At 43.8% G+C, this 20,760-nt stretch overlaps 1 protein-coding gene across 1 annotated transcript in view; it reads left to right on the top strand.

Annotated features, from left to right (window-relative positions):
- ABCC2 (ATP binding cassette subfamily C member 2) overlaps nt 1-20,760 on the top strand; it is a 149,309-nt gene that overhangs the window by 107,237 nt on the left and 21,312 nt on the right. Inside the window, exons 22-25 of the mRNA XM_029610078.1 lie at nt 10,595-10,808; nt 15,768-15,922; nt 16,891-17,046; nt 18,335-18,534. Of these exons, the coding sequence (XP_029465938.1) occupies nt 10,595-10,808; nt 15,768-15,922; nt 16,891-17,046; nt 18,335-18,534 (725 nt within the window). The remainder of the gene's footprint in view (nt 1-10,594; nt 10,809-15,767; nt 15,923-16,890; nt 17,047-18,334; nt 18,535-20,760) is intronic.

The following is a 20,760-nucleotide window of genomic DNA, read 5'->3' as shown; positions in this document are numbered from 1 at the left end:
GGCGGGATTTAGTTAAATGAGGGATATTATCACACTGTGCAATGGCATAACGCATGCTATCACATGGTTTTAATGCCGGAAATAACTACACCTTTTTTCCTGGCATTAGGCTGTACGATATGCCCAAAATGGCCACAATGATATTTGTGATAAATTATTGGAATTGCATTTTGGCCATTTCTGGGCTGGGGGAGGAGGGAGAGAGATGGCCCTCCTATATCTCTATAGGTGGGCCATCTAATAGGTCGTTGTGAGGTGTTGGTGCTGGTTTCGGGTTTAGGGGCCAGTTTCGCATGTAGAGTGAGATGTACGAACAGCACAGTACACCTCGGTGAAGATTTGACGCCATTTGGCGTGAGGAAAGTCTCACAAAGATGACATTTCTGCTATGTTCTGCCTGGACAAGTTTGCTGCCTGCCGCTGCAGAAAGTCAGGGGTGCACTTGCTCACCAAATGTCTGAAATTGTCTTGCTTACAAAACCCTTTTGTTTTCAAAGTTTGAGATTCACCCTACAGAACTCTGCTTGGGACAGCTTTGTAAGCTTTCTATCATTTTAGAAATTAGTTGGGTGGGGGGGGGGGGAAAGGGCTAAGTCTGATGCTAAAAATGGAGCCAGCGTAGACCCAGCACCTTGCAATTTGCACCTCAGTATAAATTAATTTTAATCTTCACTGTAAATTGCATGGGAACTAAAGTTTGCAGCTTGGAGCACAGCAGCCCTGCGCTCCATCCAGGAGCAGACTGACAGTGATCTGGGCTCTTGGGCAGTAAGAGGGATTGGCCCCTAACCACCCATCCGAGGTTGTGGGCCCTCGTGCATTTCCCTATTGTGAGAATGGTCAGTCCGTCCCCTGACTTCACCAGTTTACTAGCAGGGTTTATAAATAAGCCCCTAAATCACTCTTCTGAAAATGTAAAAAAATATACAGGATGGGCCAGATTTTAAGATTTACGCGCGGGAGTATATTTGCGCGCGCAACACGGCACGCACAAATCTATGCCTGATTTTATAACATGCGCGCGCAGCCGCACGCAAGTTATAAAATCCGGGGTCGGTGCGCACAAGGGGGTGCACACTTGTACACCTTGCACGCGCTGAGCCACACAGCCTTCCTCCATTCCCTCTGAGGCCGCTCTAAAGCGGTTGTCTCGGATCCTGGACTCTGGACCCTGGCTCAGGTACCCGCTCCTCGGGGACCTGTGTGTGCTCACACATGCCCTTACCATGTGACAGAGGCCAGCCAATGGCACCGATAGCCTGTCATATGGTAAGGGCAAAGGGCCATTGCTGCCATTTTAATTACTGGCAGCCGACAGCCAGAGAGTGGGAGATCGCTCCCGGGACCCCCACTGGACCATCAGGGAATTTTGGCAAGTTTTGGGGGGGTCAAGAGGGTTGCAATGAATTAAATTTGAAGGGTTGCGGTGGGTTTGGGTTTTTGTTTGTTTGTTCTTTTTACAACCCCCCCCATCTGTCCCGTCCGTCCCCCCCCCCCCCCCGGGTTTCGGGCTTTGTTTCGGGGGGCAGACGAAAGAAAATCGGCCCGAACCGCGGAAAACGAAATTTCCCGTGGCAGGCCGATAACGAAGGCCGAACCAAAAGGTTCAGCCAAAAATTAAATCTGATTGGTGAATGAAAGAGGAGGCGGGCTTAGCTTTGTCGTCGTTCACCAATCATGGAAAAAAAATAAGACATCCCCTGAAAATAAGCCCTAACCATTTTTTCGAAGCTAAAAAAGAATATAAGACCTGTCTTATTTTTGGAGAAACACGGTAGTATGTTATAAATTGTGCAGCGGTTGCTGCACAGTTTATAAAATACAGCATAGTTCTGCTGTGAAAGTACATACATATGTTTCAATGTGAATGAATATTTGTAATGTAATGATACATATTTAATAAACAAACACGAAAAAGAAAATATAACACGTATGTGCAAAAACCCTGATTTATATGCAGAGGCAGGTACATTTTAACGTCAGTGCACATACATGAAATCACCAGTTTTCCATTATCTCCACCAGTTCACCCAATTCATCTCCAAGTCACCTAGACCCTTTAGCACTTCATCCTAAACCCCCACCGGTTCACCCAGTCCTCCCACCCAAAACATGCAGACAAAATATAAGTCCGATATCAGTTGCATCAGTCAATTAGGAGGTGTAAAATTGGGTGAATAAGTTTGATAATTAATACGCAAATATCTGTTATAAACTTGCATATGTACGTCTTGACCCCAATTCCAGAACACCTTAGACCTCTTTTTCTGCACCAGTAAATGTGCATGCAGAATTGAAAATAATCATGTATTTATTTATTTATTTATTTCACTTTTGTAAACCGTTTATAAGGAGGCAATAGATGGTGAACATAAAAACATTCATAATAAAATCAATGAAAAAAACAAACAGAACATGACAAATCAACAAAAACATAAACTATCAGCTCCAAAGCATCCTATAGCACTTGTGGGATCCATAACAGTTTCACGAGAATGCTTGTCTAAACACAGTTTTTAGTAAACTCTTGAAGGATTTATGTAACTTTTGAGGGAGCGAGTTCCAAAGCAGGGAGAAGCTATTAAGAAAGTACATTCCTTTGTCTCCACTAGATGTTCATGTTGAACAGTTGGAATGTCTAATGGCCCCCCTTCTGCAAAGACCTGGTAGGGTTATAGAGCCAATAATTTATGAACTAACATTACAACTTGGATTGGTAACCAGTGGAAATCAAATAATACCGGAATGATGTGTTCTCAAATGCTGCAGCCTGAGATCAATCGAACAGCAGCATTCTGTATATATTTGCAGAGCATTAATCGTAGACATCAACGGGCCAAGATAAAATGAGTTGCAGTAGTGTATTACGGGTAATATCAAGGCTTGGACCATGGAACAAAAATCCAAAGGTTGCATTAATGGCTTGAGATGATGCAGTAAATGTAGCTTGTAAAAGCTGGATTTTGTACCGTGAGTGGCTGCACTCACCCCAATGCCAGCAGGCTTCACTGTGGTGGGACGCTGCTGAATGGCATGACGTGCCAGGACACTGCCAGGATCACCACCTCTGGACCTCCTCTTAGGCACATATGTGCCCGAAGTTAGCTTTCTTAAAGCGCCCGTGGTGCCCTTGGATGACGTCACGATTCTTCACCCTATAAAAGGGCTTCCCCGACATTCCCTCTCTACCTCAGCAAACAGGTCGCTTTGTCCAGCCTCAGCCTTGCCTTGTCTTCAGCCACAATCTTCAACTTCAGCCTTGCTTCCTTTTCAGCCTCAGCCTTGCCTTGTCTTCAGCTGCAGTCTTGCTTTGTCTTCAGCCTCAGCCTTGCCTTGTTTTCAGCCACAGCTTTCAGCCTCAGTCTTGCTTTGTCTTCAACCTCAGTCTTGCCTTGTCTTCAGTTCCAGTCTGATCTTTAGCCTTAACCTGCTCTTCGGATCTGACCATAGTTATAGACTCCTGGACCTTACCTTAGCCTGACCCATGCAAATACTCGTTCGCCCACCATTGATTCTGCCCTTGAGGTTGCATCAACTGCACCATGGCAAGAGAAGCTCATGCTAATGCTGCTCACAACAGATTCAATCACTGCCTTGACTTGGGAGGCAAAGGATAGTTTGTAGTTAATAATCAGCCCCAAATTCCTTGTGTTTGTTATTAATCTGTTGCAAGGAGTTAGCAATCTGATGTTATTTAGGAGAGTAGTGGGTGGATCCTTGGACCGGTGGCAGATGACCACGCCCCCGGGGGGGAAGATCCCGAGAGGGACCACCGGTCAGGCTCAGAGTATGGAGACAGACACACACTAGTTCTTTTATTAGACAGTTTACTGAACCACAAGAGCTGGCAGTAGTGAGCTGGAATGCCCGGCTGGGCTGTAGTCCCTCAGATACTGGAACAGTGATCCCTGGAGGCTGAGCTGTAGAGAAACTGAAATATAGTGAGTAGGCAGGGTATACAGAGTTCATGTACCGAACCTGATGGTAACACTTACACAATGTCTCATGGAAGCCCAGGAGCTAGAATGTATAGGCCCTCGAGGAGCGAGTACCTGGTTCCAGGGAAAGCTCTGAGAAAGCGGTGGTAACTCACTGATGTAGTTGGCAGTGAAGACTTCCAGGCAGAAGAGAGTACCGAGTAAATCTGGGAACGAGGGCCCTCGAGGAGTGAGTACTGGTTCCAGACTATCACCTGAAAAACAAAAGGAGAGAGCGAAGCCCCCGAGGAGCGGGTACCCCTAGTAAGTCCGAGGAGGCAGAGTAGCTTAGGTAGAATAACCCTTGCTAACTCGATGTGTTAGCAAATTCCAAGACCTTATATATCCATCGCGGGTGATGTCATCTTCGGGGGACGCCCCCGAGGTTCGCGCCATCACCGGTACTTCAGTCGGGGCCGCACCACGTGCGCGCCCCTAGGCCTCCAGGAACATGATGGTTTGCAGGGTCTAGCAGGTCCGGGGACACCAGAGAACTTCGGCAGAACAACACCGCGGCAGCCAATCTTTCCCACGGACGAAGAGGGAGGCGCCAAAGAGGTAAGGAGGGCGGAGAGAGGGCGTCGGGAACCGACGGACACAACAGTGTTAGAGACCTGCTTCAACTCCTCATTTCAACTAGAATATAAGATGGTATCAATCTGTGCTGCAGAAGTATAATTTCAGTCTTAGCCAAATTTAATGCCAATTTATGATGGGTAAGCCAATGTCTCACAGCAGTTAGACATAATGAGATCATTGAAGATGTTTCTGACTAATGTACCCAGGAGATTGTAAAACTGTATATCTTCTGAATATAGATGATACCCTTCACATAAACTAGCCAACAATTTGCATATGGATGCTAAATAAATATTGAATAAGAATGTCAACAATGCGGAACCTTATGACAAAGCCAAGGTTTTCATTGAGAAACTTTTTCAAGGTGATTAATGGTACTTCTCCAATTAACCTGGGGAAGTTTAAAAATCTTAAATTTAAACGCTTGGCATTGTTTTCGAGACTTTCAATTTGTCTATTAATACTTTCCCTGTCCTTAACCACTGCAAAATAAAGTTCCTGATTCTTTTTTTTCATTAACCTCAAGTGCTTTAATTCTATCAGTAGTATCTTTAATTTGCTTTTGAGTTTGATAATATTCCTGTTGGTTCCCCGACCTTATTGTATCCACTTTGGTCTCTAGAGCTTTAATATTATTCGTCATTCTGGCCATCATCTCCCATAAAGTGTCTAACGTTACCACCGCAGGACGGATGAGTGGAGCTGGGGGTATTTTGCTGGTCAGTTGGCTTTCAAACCCCATAGGGGAAAGTTTAACCGCCAACCCTCCTTCTGCTCCTATTGGAGTCAAACTTTCATTACCCATAGCTACCTGTGGTCCCAGTCCATTACTGTGGGTTTGATATCCCGCTCCAGGGCTAGGAAAGGTGGTGTCTATAGAAGCTTCTCCAGCTTTCCTCTCATCAAATCTCTGCGCAGGTGGAAGTCCAGCATTGGGACTTAGGGAGGCCTCCTCTGTTGGCTCAGTCAGTCCTCCCTGACTGACTGGCACATCAGACTCCTCGGTACCTGCCTTATTTAATGCAGGTGAGATCATGAAGCGACTGATTTCTTGAAGTATAGGTGAAGGTAACAGTTGCGAAGGAAAAACCCTTACCTTCCCTTTCCTTTCGGGAGGCATTATTATAGAGAACTAATCACTGATACAAATGAAATCAACGTTGCTTCAACTCTAAACTATGCTAACTAAATACAGTCCCGCAAAGATGGTCCGTAGGTAGGATCAGTTGAGAGATGAAAGAAGATAAACAACAATACCTTTTGAAACCAGTTCGTCAAGTACGATGTCCCAGGCGCAATCCAGATGAAATCCAGGCAAAGCCAGGCTAAGCCTGTCATGCCGCGCGCCCCTTAGGCGCATGTGGCTTGGGCGGTGCGCCGGCGTCTGCTGCGAGCCGCACACAGCCCGATTTTGTAGGGCTTCCTGGTTCCGCCTCTGGGTCCGCCCCTTGACGTCACCGGGTTCTCAGCTGTGGGCTCTCCATCGGGTCAGGCAGGAACCGCTCTCCCCGGACTCCCTCAGCGTGGAATAGCAGAAAAAAGATGTCTCAAACCGGTTTCCTCTCCTTATGCTCTCAGGGTAAGGCTTCACACAGCCCGATTTTGTAGGGCTTCCTGGTTCCGCCTCCGGGTCCACCCCTTGACATCACCGGGTTCTCAGCTGTGGGCTCTCCGTCAGGTCAAGCAGGAACCGCTCGCCCCGGACTCCCTCAGCGTGGAATAGCAGAAAAAAGATGTCTCAAACCGGTTCCTTCTCCTTACGCTCTTAGGGTAAGGCTTCTCACAGCCTGATTTTGTAGGGCTTCCTGGTTCCGCCTCCGGGTCCACCCCTTGATGTCACCGGGTTCTCAGCTGTGGGCTCTCCGTCGAGTCAGGCAGGAACTGCTCGCCCCGGACTCCCTCAGCGTGGAATAGCAGAAAAAAGATGTCTCAAACTGGTTCCCTCTTTTTATGCGCTCTTTTATTTATTTATTTAGTAAGGTTTATATACTGTCATTTGGATCAATTCATTCACAACGATTCACATGGCACACAATATATATTAATAAAGTATAAACAATAAAATTAGTTCAAGTGCCAAACATCTAAATAAATACATTATTACATTGTAGTCAAATTAATAAAATAATAAAACGTTAGTATTGATATTTCTTAAAACATAATCTATAGCACAAAATGACCATCAATCTTCAAATCCTATGCACAACATAAAAAACATTGAATAAAACAATTCTTAAAAACCTACACACATAGTAAAATTAGTAAAATGAAATAAAACAATAAATAAATAAAGAGTGATGACAAATAAAGATTGAGGGACTGAACTTTAGAAAGTGGTTTTGTAGTCTATCAGAATGTGTCTTTTGGAGACTCTGGCAGTGAATTTTGCCACGAATAACTGCTTTCCCTTCTCAGGGATCTAGTGTGTAACATTCAACCTAGATTTCACTCATAGCTCTGCTGAAGCAGCTTCTTGCAGTTGAAGGAGTATGGATAAGTTACTGCATTTTCAGTTTACTTGGCTGGAAAATCTTTGATGACCAATCCAAGAACTAAATGAATAGAGCATGTTCTATTGTTGTAGCCCAGTTTTGTTGTCCCATGCCAGACCAGTGTTTAATGATGGTACGTGCCATCATACATATGGTAACTCTTCTTTTTCCTCTATTTTTATTATTAGAAGACAGTCTTAGAATTTGCTGGCTGTGTGCACCACAGTAATGTAATAGTCCGTGGATGAGGACATTTCGGCTCACCCAGTCTGCCCAGTTGCCCCTCTCTGCTTTGTCGCTAAGGGCCCTATTCAATCTTCAGAAATATCCTTTCCTTGTCCTTGCCACTGCCCTCTATATCTGTCCAGGCATTAATTAGATTCATTTTGGCCCTTTCTTTGCAACTTACACACAAGCATTCCTGGGGTTTGAACTTATGACTCCAAACCAGGTGCAGAACTGTGCCACCATGGGCACTGATTCTATGAAATGGGAGATGTACAATGAATTTGGTGTAAATTTACAGGAGTGCATTTCCACAAGACCGAGACAATATTTCCATTTTGTATGGCAGCTGAAAATATGTCCAAGTCATTCCCAACATTTATATGCAACCCCATCCCCAGGTGCGGTTTTGCTACCTGATGAGACCATAAAAGAATTTGTTGAACTCTATGGGGCAGGAACCTTCCCAGGCAAGCTTGGCATGGCCTCTTTATTTCAGGGCCTGGATCCTTTGTTGAATTTGGGAAGGTGGTGGGGGGGGGGGGGGGGGGGGGGGAGGGTTACGCCCTGTGTGCCTCCTTGTGTCTGTCCCGTTGTCCCTGGGTTAAGCAGTGTATGTCTGTCCCAATGTGTACTGGGTGTGCCAGAAAATGTCTGGAGTCACTGTGCTAGTGTCCAAAACAATTCACATATGTGAAAATGGCACAGCTCTTGATTCACAGCAGGATCTGTGCAGGAATGTCTAAGGCCAGCCAGGGATATTCCTTCCCTCCAGGGCTTGGACAAATAGGGTCCCCAGGTGGTCAGGGTGTCCTTTTGATGAGCAGAACCACCCCTTTCAGCTGGCAAGGATACAAGGTTCGGACTCTGCCCAGAGCGGGAAACTTTCTCTCTCATCCCCAAGGGAAGAAGAATCACCGGATGAGTGACCTTTTGGATGGTAGGCTTTGCCTTTACTCACTGTTAGATGACTCAAACCGTCTTGTTCTAGTGCAGTTCTTAGTTCTTTTCTTCGAATCCCTGATGGGAGGGATCCCCTGGAGCAGGGCTCTTGGTGCTTCAGTCAGGAGGAAGGGCAGTCAGAACTCCTTCATGGGTCTCAAAAATAATCTTCAGCAAAAATGAAGATACCCCCAGAGTGAACCCCTACAGTAGGTCACTGACACTCCCGACCTCACTGAGGATATGGGGATGGGGAGCAGGTGTTCCCTAACCTGCCCAGGCCTAGACTCATGGTTCCCCGTTCCCTGAGCCCAGGAGCAGAACAGGCTCTAGTAAGGCTCCTACCACTAAAAAAATGCACCCAGAGGGAGAATTCTCACCAGAGGTTGTGTACTGGATAGGCAACCCCCTCCCCACCCTGGCCAGGACCACCAAACAGGATTTAATTGGCTCCTCTGGCTGGGCCTGAAAAATAACAACGCCTAAGCTCCTATCCACCTCTGAACATTGTCCACAACTCAAAGGTTACTGCCTCCCTAGCAGTGACCATAGCCCTGCTCTAGTAAAGCTCCCTAGAGGGATGGTCATTCCAGACCCTGCAGAAGGAGGGGCTATATTTTAATGCATCCTCCCCCACTATCATCCTGCGCTAGATCTATTTGACACTCGATACCCAGGGGCTTACTGGTAACCCAGAAAGGGACCCAGGTTACATATGCATTTATCAGCAAAATTTGTCAGCTTCTCTTTTGTAAGAGTCTGAAAGCATCAGCAAAACTTTGTTCATGCTTGTGAGTAATTAAGTGACCTGGGTCAATCTTATGCACTGTAAATATTCTTCTGTTCAGTTATCTCCCCCCTTTCCATACCCAAGTTTATTCTCCCTGTTTTATTGTAACTTTCTCACATCCATGCTATTGTTTACTGTGTTTGAATATTGATTACTATGTTACTCTCTTCCTTATACACATTGTTAATTGTAAACCGGTTTGATGTGATTCTTGTCATGAAAGTCGGTATAACAAAATAATAAATAAATAAATAAATAAATCTTCTGAGTTCCATTGTACACTCAGATGCTCTATTTTCAGAAATACTTGTCTCTGTAGCTGCAAGAGACAAAGGCATGTTTATAAGCTTTAAGGAACAAACCTCTTGTTTCAGGTTGTGATGTGCTCTTTGAAAGGTGGTAGGCTTGAGTTCAACATGATGATAATTTTAATACGGAGGAGGAGAAACTGTGGCTTGCCTGCGGAGAGTTTGAGGGAAATGTGTATATGGGTTGTATGACCGATGCTGCTAATTCTTGGGACCAGAGAAAGAAAATTATGGGGGTTCAAAGGGAGTTATATTGGGGTGGAAAAGAGTAGAGAGAATTATTTAAAAAAAATGTGTTGCAGGGGCTTGGAGAGGCAAAATGTTTTGAGGCTACATGGGGCAAATTTTCAAAAAGTTACACCTGTAAAAATTAGTATATACACATGTAAAGAGCTTCTATTTGCGTATACCATACTTTATAAAAGTCCAAAATACGAGCTGATCCTCATTTTTATGCGCATATAAATGCACTTTAAAAAAGGGGGCAGTCTAGGGGGCCAACATTTATGCATGTAAATTGCTATTTTAAAAGACACTTATGCACATAGGGAAGTAATTTTAAAAGGAATTACATGTGTAGATGTAACTTACTATCGTAGCAATTTTCAAACGCCCACTTACATGGATAAAGACCATTTACACACTTAAAATCCAGTTTTACATATGTAAATGCTTTTTAAAATTAGCCTCATAGATTTGCCAACTTACTCACGTATTTTTACGTCTGCTAGTTATCTGGCGTAAGTGATATTAAATGTATTATTGTGCAGTACTGCCTGGGTGAGAGGTCTGGGTGAACTGAGGGGAGTTCAGGCTGAAGAACCAGGAGGTAACCTTGAGAAGGGATGGTGGACTAATTGGTAAAACTGGTATTTCCCTTGACACACGCATGTTTTAAATTATACCAACTTATGCACGTAAATCCTGATCTAGGCGACTAACTCCTTCTTTATTTTCGTGCATAAAATATACACGTGTATATATTTTTAAAATAGGTAGGAAAAGAACGCACGTGGAGTGCATTGATATAAGCTCTTTCAGTGCACTGCATGTATTCTCACGTAAGCTTACATATGCGTGCCTGATACCGGGCAGAGATGCGCCATTTTATAAAGCACGCGTATATCATATGCACGAGTTATGAAATACTAGCGTAGATTTGCTCACAACCATAAACGTGCGTATATGCCGCCACGTGCATCTGTTTGAAAGTTATCCTCATATTGTACATCAGGTCAGAAGTATGCAAGACTAAAATGACACTTTCTTGTTTTATTACAGGTGAAGTTCTCCCTGTACTTGAAATACTTGCGGGCAGTAGGATGGTGCTATTCTTTCTGGATTTGTGTGGCTTACATTGGCCAGAATGCAGCTTTTGTAGGACAGAACATGTGGCTAAGTGTCTGGACTGAAGATTCAAACTCAAATGCTAGTTACTCGGCATCTCAGCGGGACATGAGGGTAGGAGTATTTGGCGCTCTTGGGGTAGCACAAGGTAAGACTGGCAGTATTTCTTTGAAATTACGGGATCTGTTTATGTGGGGTTATCATAGAATTCTAGATTGCTAATCAGGCTAATCGAGTGCGCAGGAGAGCCAGCGGGAGAGCCAGCGAGTTGCCCGCTCTCCCAGCGTGCACACAGGCCATTCTCCTGGGTGCGTGATTCAGGAGGGTGGCCTATGCAAATTAGGGCCCGTGGTAAAAAGAGGCGTTAGGGACACTAGCGTGTCCCTGGCGCCTCCTTTTTGACAGGAGCGGCGGCTGTCAGTGGGTTTGACAGCTGACGCTCAATTTTGCTGGCGTCGGTTCTCAAACCCGCTGACAGCCACAGGTTCAGAAAACGGACGCCAGCATAATTGAGCATCTGTCTTCCAACCCGCGGGCCGAGTTAAAATTTATTTTTTTTAATTTAAAATTTTTTTTATTTTTGCGGCCTCCGACTTAATATCGCTATGATATTAAGTTGGAGGGTGTACAGAAAAGCAGTTTCTTTCTTCTGCTTTTCTGTACACTTCCTCGGCGCTGACAGAAATTAACGCCAGCCTTTGGGCAGGCGTTAATTTTTGAAAGTAAAATGTGCAGCTTTGCTGCACATTTTGCTTTCTGGATCGCGCAGGAATAACTAATAGGGCCATCAACATGAATTTGCATGTTGCGGGCGCTATTAGTTTTGGGGGGAGGTTGGTCGCGCGTTTTCGACGCATTTTCGACGCGCTAGCTTTACCCCTTATACAGTAAGGGGTAATAGTGCGGGAATAACTAATAGGCCCATCAACATGCATTTGCTTGTTGCGGGCGCTATTAGTTTTGGGGGGAGGTTGGTCGTGCTTTTTCGACGCATTTTCGATGCTCTAGCTTTACCCCTTATACAGTAAGGTGTAATAGTGCGTCAAAAATGTGCGGCCAACCCCCCCCCCCCGCCGAGACTAATAGCGCCCGCAACATGCAAATGCATGTTGCGGGCGCTATTAGTTATTCCCGCACTATTACCCCTTACTGTATAAGGGGTAAAGCTAGCGCGTCGAAAACGCGCGGCCAAACCCGGGCTAACAGTGCGCTCCACCGGAGTGCACTGTACTGTATCGGCCCGAAAGTAAGTGATGGCAGATAAATATCTAAAGGCCCATCTGATCTGCCCAGCAGTGATTTTATGCACATTTCTCCAAAGTAGATCAAATTCCCACATGGAACCCAACCCCCAAATCGCATTGTATCCCATTTAAGAGTTGCAACTGCTGCTCTGTGCAGGTTTCCCCATGCCATCCAAGAAGCATAATGCAATTACATCACTGCTGCCCTGAGCTGCAACCATTGCTCAGTGAAAGCTGTGCAGTTCCCTCATTACCATTCTCTTGCCACCAGGGATCATCTGGGTTCAATATTCAGCCGCTGAGCAGCTAGTTAAGATAGCTGGATACACCTTTCTACTAACTTAACCAGAATATTCAGTGGCGCAGCTGAATATACCCAGCTATCTTAAAGTTAGCCAGATAGGTGAATACAGCTAACTTGAGACCTGCCCTACAGCATGGCCAGAGTTAGTCAGGTTATCCAGCTAACTCTGACTATTTGGGTTAGCTAGTTAACTGGCTAACTCTGCTCTTCCTGGAAACACCTATTGCCCACCCTCGGGATGCCCCTGACTTAACTGACTTAACTTGTTATCCAGCTAGAATATAGCTAGGTAAGAGTTTTAAAATCATGGTTTGGCCATCCGTCTAAATGGCTTTTGACTATCTACTCCTCTGTGTTTATTCCATGCTTTCTTGAAGTCAGCCACTGACCTTATTATCACTACTTCCTCCAGGAGGGCATTCAAAGCATCCACCACCTTTACCATGATAAAATACTTCCTGAGATTGTTCCTGAAGCTACTTCCTTGGAGTTTCACATTGTGACCCCTAGTTCTACAGCTTCCTTTCTATTGAAAAAGCCTGTCTTCCTGTGTATTAATACCTTTCAGATATTTAAATATCTACATACCACACAAGAGTGCCGGAGTAGAATATCCAAAGAGATAATTTTAAAAAGCAAAATGACCTTCAATAAGGTGCTCATGTAGCTCCGTATTTGCTCGCAACTTGTCACAAATACATTAGCAACATGCAGAATGGTTCAAATGAAATAAAGTTTATAAAGTAGGTCCCAAGCAAATGCATCCCTCAATATGGCCATGTTTTGCCTGTTGGCTTCTTCGAGAGGGACTAAAGCTGCAGAATTGATAAAAAGTAAGATTCATAATAAAGCTGGGTAGTATTTCAGAACAGGAGGGCATCTAATACAATTATAAAACTAAATAATTAAGCAAAGAAAAGAAAAACACATACCTACGGATACCTATGCGACAAGTGCAAAGAGCAGTATGTCATTCAATCATTCCATCAGAATTTAGAATGTCAAACATTGGTGCGAACTGGTCACATGACCTATACTGGTCAATAGCTGAACGGAAGATCAAGTTATGCAAAGGCAAAATTGGTTTAACCAAACATCGACCACTCAATCTAATGACTGAGCCCCAAGAGTCTAAAGTAAAAATCCAGCATTGTTCATGCTGGAATGATAGTCTGTCCCTGGAAGAGGGCAAACAGAATCGATGACAAAAAATCTCAAGTCCCCAACCGTGTGATTTGTAGTCAGCCAGCTTGTCACTTAGGGAACATTCTCAATAGCTCTACAAATATTTCTACAAAGTTCAAAGATCTGGGTTCTTGGAGGTCTTGCAGTTTTGCCAACATAAAGGAGGTTACATGGACATAAAATTAAATACATTACCCATGAGGAGTTAACGTCCGAGTCCTGCCTCAGTGTAAATGTTGTGCCAAGAGACAGATGAGTGAAAGATGTCAGAGTAAATGTAAAATTATATGCCAGGCAATGACAACAGGGTTTATGGCCTGGAATTTTGAAAAGACACAAGAAGTGCAGACAAATATTTTGTTCATCCAAAAAAGTTTCATAAAGATTTTTTATTTATTTATATAGCAACTCCACTATTAATTATAATATTCCAATTCAAGATCAGGGTCCCCCGACACGGACCCCGTGTTTCGCCAAACTGGCTGCGTCAGGAGGGACAACACCGTTAGACCAATTATTCTGCAAAGACAAGTATAAATATCAAGTTCAAAAAACTGGATCAACGATATACAGGGATGCAGCCGACACAGAAATGACTTTAACAAAGACAAATTCAAACATAACAGTGTATCCGGACATACCTTATCCGTATACGAGTAGAAAGTACAGGGAGTGCATCAGTCTTACAGTGTAACAGAGATTTAAATGCTCAGATCATTTTGGCGCGAATGAGAACAACCAATCACAATGCAGGAATGAGTAGCCAATCAGAACAAAGCAGATGAATCTCAGGTAAAAATGAATCTTAAGTAAAAAAAAACTCCACTCAAGATCACAGTTCAATCCATTAGGAACGACCGTATCCAAGAGATAGATCCATTTTTGTTACCTCTTTATTAAAATATCAGAGTAATTACCCCCCCACTCAGGAGGGCGGACCACATCGATAACAAAAATTTTAGGTCAGAAACAGTATGAGAATGTTGAGCCCAGTGTTCCACCAAAGGGGCATTTTCCCGATAAGTATTAATATTCGATCGAATTTACAAACGAGCACTACATGTGACTCGGGACTTACTGTTTTTACCGAAAAATCAATTGGAAGATAATGCTGTGAATTGTATTCTCCCTTTTTCTGCCAAAAGTAATATCTCTAATATCATACAGAAATATTGGTCGACCTTGTCTCTTAATAATTTTTTTAACACCTCCCTCCGGTTCACATACCGTAGAGGTAGAAACATAAGAGATATGCTGGTTCATACAGTATATAGTTCAGACAGTGTACAATCTGCTGCTGTGAGTGGTCACAGTCCCTGTGGCCAGCTGGCCACTGCTCAGTGTGCCCTTTAACTATGGCAATCTCGAGCTTTACATACCCGACCACACAGAGAAACTTTACTCTACAGAGTTCCTCTAACTGTACATCCTCCAGGGTGGTGTATATTAACAGTTGTCCATGCAAGAAATTATACGTGGGTAAAACATCCAGAATGATTAAAACACATATAATTGAACATCGATCGAATATTAATTGTGAACCGTTCTGTTCTTTTTTGGAAGGATGGTATATAAATACTTGTAAATAAATAAATAAATAAATAAAGACATGCTGCCTCAGATCCCACAGTCCACTGGATTGTAGATAGTGCACTATCCTTTCCTTCAGAAGAATTTCAATTTATTTTCCCACCACTGAGGTAAAGCTAATTGGCCTGTAATTTCCTAGCCTCTTCTCTTTTACCACTTTTATGAAGAGGGATCACTTCTGCCCTTCTCCAGTCCCTTAGAATCATGTCCAACTCCAAAGATCTATTGAACAGATCCTTCAGGAATCCTTCAGAAATCCACCAGGATTTCTCTGAGCTCCCTTAGTATCCTAGGATGCATTTGATCTGGCTCCATGCATTTGTCCACTTTCAGTTTTGCCAGTTGAACACAGACACACTCCTCTGTAAATGGTGTCATATCTACCCCGCTCTCACATGTACACTTGGCAACTATCACTGGTCCTTCTCCAACCCCTTCTTCAGTGAAAGAAAGAACAGAAGTATTTATTTAGCATTTCTGTTTTTTCCTCATAATCAAATGTATACCTGATCTGTGTAGTATTTGTGTTTGATAATATAAGAATCTGATGCAGAGCAATAATGCAAAAACAGGACCAGAGGAGCTTGGTCTTGGCAAAATCAAGATGAGGGTACTGTGTCTGAGTTGAGTTGATGGACTATAGTATGGAAACGTAGGGAGAAACTTGTTGGTTTGGGGTCAGTGTGGGAATTCTGTAATTGGTACTATATTAACTGGAGAAGATTGGGAAGAATATTTTGGTAAACCAAGATGATTTGACTAATAGAGATGTGTATGTTGCTAGGTATATTTGTCTTCCTGGGAGCATTTCTTTTTGCGGCTGGTGCGATCCGAGCCTCACGGTTGCTGCATGTGCAACTGCTTCAGAATATCTTGCATGTCCCTATGCATTTCTTTGATACAACTCCATCTGGGCGCATCATAAACAGGTTTGCAAAGGTGAGTCCATTGGAATAAAATTATTGAAGAGCAGCTTCCATACAGGCCGATACAGTACAGTGCACTCCGGCAGAGCGCACTGTTAACCCGCGATTGGATGCGCGTTTTCGACAGGCTAGCTTTACCCCTTATTCAGTAAGGGGTAATAGCACGTCGAAAACGCGCGTCCAACCCCCCCCCCCCCCCGAACCTAATAGCGCCCGCAACATGCATATGCATGTTATGGCCCTATTAGGTATTCCTGCGCGATTCAGAAAGCAAAATGTGCAGCCAAGCCACACATTTTACTTTCATAAATTAGCGCCTACCCAAAGGTAGGCTTTAATTTCTCCGGACACCAGGAAAGTGCACAGAAAAGCAGTAAAAACTGCTTTTCTGTGCATCCTCCGACTTAATATCATGGCGATATTAAGTCGGAGGTCCCGAAAGTTAAAAAAAAAATAATTTTGAAATTGGCCCGCGGCTCACGGGTTGAAAACCGGATGCTCAATTTTGCCGGCGTCCGGTTTCCGAACCCGTGGCTGTCAGCGGGTTTGAGAACCAACGCCGGCAAAATTGAGCATCGGCTGTCAAACCCGCTGTCAAACCCGCCGCTCCTGTCCAAAAAGAGGCGCTAGGGACGCGCTAGTGTCCCTAGTGCCTCTTTTTGCTGCAGGCCCTCATTTGAATACAGAATCGCGCACACAGGAGAGTGGCCTGTGCGTGCGCCGGTAGAGTGGGCGTTCGCCCGCTCTCCCGCGACTTTTACTGTATCGGCCCGATACATAGTAAAGCAGGGTTGGAAGAAAGTGTTTTCTTTTGATGAACTGAATAAATGATGGTCTAGCAGGGTCAACTATTTCACAATCTGGTATGGCCTGGGTGCTAGAATTTTGACCACTAAAGTTGAAGGTTCACATTTAACCATGGCACTTTCAATACTAGGCCTGTCTTATTCCTCATTCTCCTTTTTTTGTTTACTTTGACAGGACATATTTACGATAGATGAGACTATCCCTGTATCATTCCGCAGTTTGGTGTCCTGCATTCTGGGGGTCATCAGCACCTTGGTTATGATCTGTTCGGCCACTCCCATCTTTGCTGCTGTCATTATTCCTCTGGCTATTTTTTACTATTTTGTTCAAGTAGGTGATTCTGGGTTTGTACCATGTAGTTGAACTTGGGTTCAAAATACCAGTCCCCTGAAGGGTAATTCTGCCTATTCCTAATCATTAGCTTAATTGAAAAATGTGTTTTAGTTGGACGATTCCAGGTAGATAAGATGCAAAAGGATGGCCTCTGATTCTTTTTCACTAGCCTGTTGATATTATCCGCTGGTATTGTTTAGCTATAATAATATGATACATTGGACTGGTAATATATATTTGCAACTATTCTAGTTTTAAAGTAGCCATTTTCTTAATTACAGTTAAAAATGATCAGCCTGTGCCTCTAAGAAACTGTCCAGTTTGCACAATATGAATAACGAAATAAAAAAAAAAACCAACACAGAGGTTGGTGGTACCCTATGGATTTATTGAGACATAAGCATTCAAGGATAAGCATTCACTTTGTCATGCATCTGATGCTTGTCCTCAAACACATATGCCTCAATTAATCTGTTAATCTACAAGGTGCCACCAGCCTCTGTGATATTTTTGCTACTACAGATTAACACAGTTATTTTTCTGGAATAAGTAATAGTTCATGCTAGCATCAAAACATATTAACAAACTCTTAAACTTTAAGGGGGAAATTTTGAAAGACAGGTCTGCAGGCACAACCTACAAGCTACTTTCAAAGGGAAACTCCTTGCAGAGTTTTCCTTTGAAAATTCAGGTCCCTGTGGACTTTACACCTGCCTTTCAGGGTGGTAAAGTACACATGATAATGTACATACGGAGATTTCCAAATAAAATCCCTTTCTACATGTCATATTCTTCTCCCCCATTTCACTACAGTGAAAAGTTACTTTTGGCTTCTGAGGAGGGGGTGATTTTCAGGCAAATTCCTATGAAAACTGCCCTCTGTATTTGTAGCAGATGGCAACATATCACATACACAGCCAATCAGTCCTTCTTCTGTAACCTGACTCCTGCTGACGATTGTATAGAAAAGCAATTTTTTGGTTTAAAACCACAGTCTCAGACTTTTTGTTTCAGTTCATTCCAGCTAATATTTATTTTTCAAATGATTTGGTGTTGAATTATTAGTTGCATTTCAAAAACCGGGTCCTGAAATAAAGATTAATACTTCTGCTAAATTTAAAATTTTGAAATAAAATAGTTAATTGTATCATAATCACACTGTAGTTTCTTGCCGATGCCTTTTTTATATGGTATAATGAACGCAAGTCACTAAACCTTTGCCCCTTCCTAGCTTTCAATAGGTTGAGAGCCTTTCTGACAGAGAATATTTTACTATAATTTCTAGCGTTTTTATGTTGCTACTTCCCGTCAACTGAGGCGTCTGGATTCCGTCACAAGGTCCCCAATCTATTCCCACTTTGGAGAGACAGTGGCTGGATTGTCTGTGATTCGTGCCTATGGCCACCAGGAGAGATTCCTTCAGTACAATGAAAAAACCATTGACATCAATCAGCAAAGTGTCTACACCTGGATTATCTCCAACAGGTGGGGCCCAACTTCAATAGAAGATAACTGAGCAACCAAGGAATATGAGACTGGGGCTGTGTCTGACATGCAGAGCAGTGTTTTCCAACCCACTCCTCAAGGCGCACCTAACTGGTCAGGTTTTCAGGATATCCATAATGAATATGCATGAGATAGATTTGCATACATTGGAGACTCAGGGTATCTATCTCATGCATATTCATTGTGGCAATTCTGAAAACCCAACTGGCTAGGTATCCTTCCAGGAGAGGGCTGGGAAACACTGATCTAGTAGGCTGCTTACTCTATGGTTCTCTGTCTTGATTATGTGCATATGGTAAGAAGTAGGGAACTGGTTAGGAAATGCCTATAGGTATTGGAACGATGCCTGAGGGATGGACGGTTCACTGGGACAGTGGGATGCTATTAAGCTATGTAACTGAATGACACTTTTGATGATGCAGAATTAGGAGGGCCTTTTTTAAATTTTTATATTTCTAAATTTTCAAAGAATGACAACATATTTCTTTGCACTTATAAACTAAACCTATCACATAATTCTTAAATAAAAAAAATACAGAAAATAAAGGGGTAGATTTTAAAAGCCCTGCGCGAGTAAATCCTGCCAGATTTACGCGTGCAGGGCACTCGCTCGCCGGCGCACCTATTTTGCATAGGCCGCCGGTGCGCACAAAGCCCCGGGACGCGCGTAAGTCCCGGGGCTTTGTAAAAGGAGCGGGAGGGGGCGTGTCCGGGGCATGTCGGCAGTCTGGGGGTGTGTCCGGGGGCGTGTCTGGGGTCAGGGGTGGTCTGGGGTGGGTCTGGGGGCATGGCGATGGTTCGGGGGCGGGCCAGGAGGGCGGTCCCGAGTCCCCCGGCACTGCAGCCTGTGCCGGAGGATGCCGAGGCGGTGCGCGCAAGTTACGCCTGCCTCAAGCAGGCGTAACTTGCACAACAAAGGTAGGGGGGATTTAGGTAGGGCTGGGGGGTGGGTTAGACAGGGGAAGGGAGGGAATGGAGGCAGGCTGTGCGGCTCGTCGCACGCAGGCTGCCGATTTTGCGCAGCCTTGCACGCGCCGACCCCGGATTTTATAAGATACGCACAGCTACGCGCGTATCTTATAAAATCCGGCGTACTTTTGTTTGCGCTGGTTGCGCGAACAAAAGTACGCAAGCGCGAACTTTTTTAAGATCTACTTCTAAGTAAGACAAAAGCTGGAATGGCCTGATTTGTAAGTCCACCACATATGATATTGGTCAAGGCAAGGTAATAAATAAATAACTAAATAAAATGAAACATATAGTTGCACCAACATATGCTAAATGGCATCAAAGAAAAATGAAGTGGCACTGAGCAAGAATAATCCCATATAATGACCAATAGATCTAGAATGAACATCCCTCCATTTATCATTCCGTAGCAATCAGCAAGGAGGTTGTGTAAACAGAACAGGATCTTGCTATACTAACTTCATCGTTTCATTGATATGTGGATCAATTATTTTTAATAAAATATAGCAATTGATCTGGATCAGAAAATATCTATTAGAGGTGTGTCAACTTTTTTTTTATTTTGTTTTCCTCTTGTTTTTTTTCTTTCATTTTTTTTTTGTTTATATAAAACAGAAAAATACAAACAAAATAAAATTTAAAAAATCAACAAAAACAATGAAAGAAAAATTGTTGGGCAGCATTGGAGAGAAAAAAAGTCCTCCTGGGCCTCCTTTCCAATTCCCTCCTTTCCCGAACCCTCTTGCCATATTTTTCCTTCTTTTCATGGGGCAGAAGCAATCCCCAGTCACTCCTGCTCTGCAAAAAGTATGCCTAGAATTGGTGCTGACAAACCAAAGCTGGCACCATTGTTAATTTATTCCATTCAGAATGGCTCTGGCCTAAGTCTGGGCCTGCTGGGTGCCATTTTGTACGGAAGAAATTAACAATGGCTCTGGCCTCAGTCTGCTGGCACTGTTTCTAAGCTTATCTCCAATGGGGCAGAGCTACCAGGTATTGCTTGGAAGTTGCAACTGTGCTGCTCCTCCAGCTCTGGCAGAGAATGTCCACAGCATGCCAGAGGCATTCTGAATGGAATAAATTAACAATGGTGCCAGCTTTGGTTTGTCAGCATCATTTCTAGGCATACTTTTTGCGGAGCAGGAGTGACGGCGGGAACCTCGGGGGCATCCCCTTTTGATGATGTCATTGGACTCCGGTGTTTAAGCTCCTGCTTCGCCCCCAGCAAGCTGACTT

The sequence above is a fragment of the Rhinatrema bivittatum genome, chromosome 7 (genome assembly GCF_901001135.1).
Source record: "Rhinatrema bivittatum chromosome 7, aRhiBiv1.1, whole genome shotgun sequence".
Classification (NCBI taxonomy): domain Eukaryota; kingdom Metazoa; phylum Chordata; class Amphibia; order Gymnophiona; family Rhinatrematidae; genus Rhinatrema; species Rhinatrema bivittatum.
This window is presented reverse-complemented; position numbering and strand designations above follow the sequence as displayed.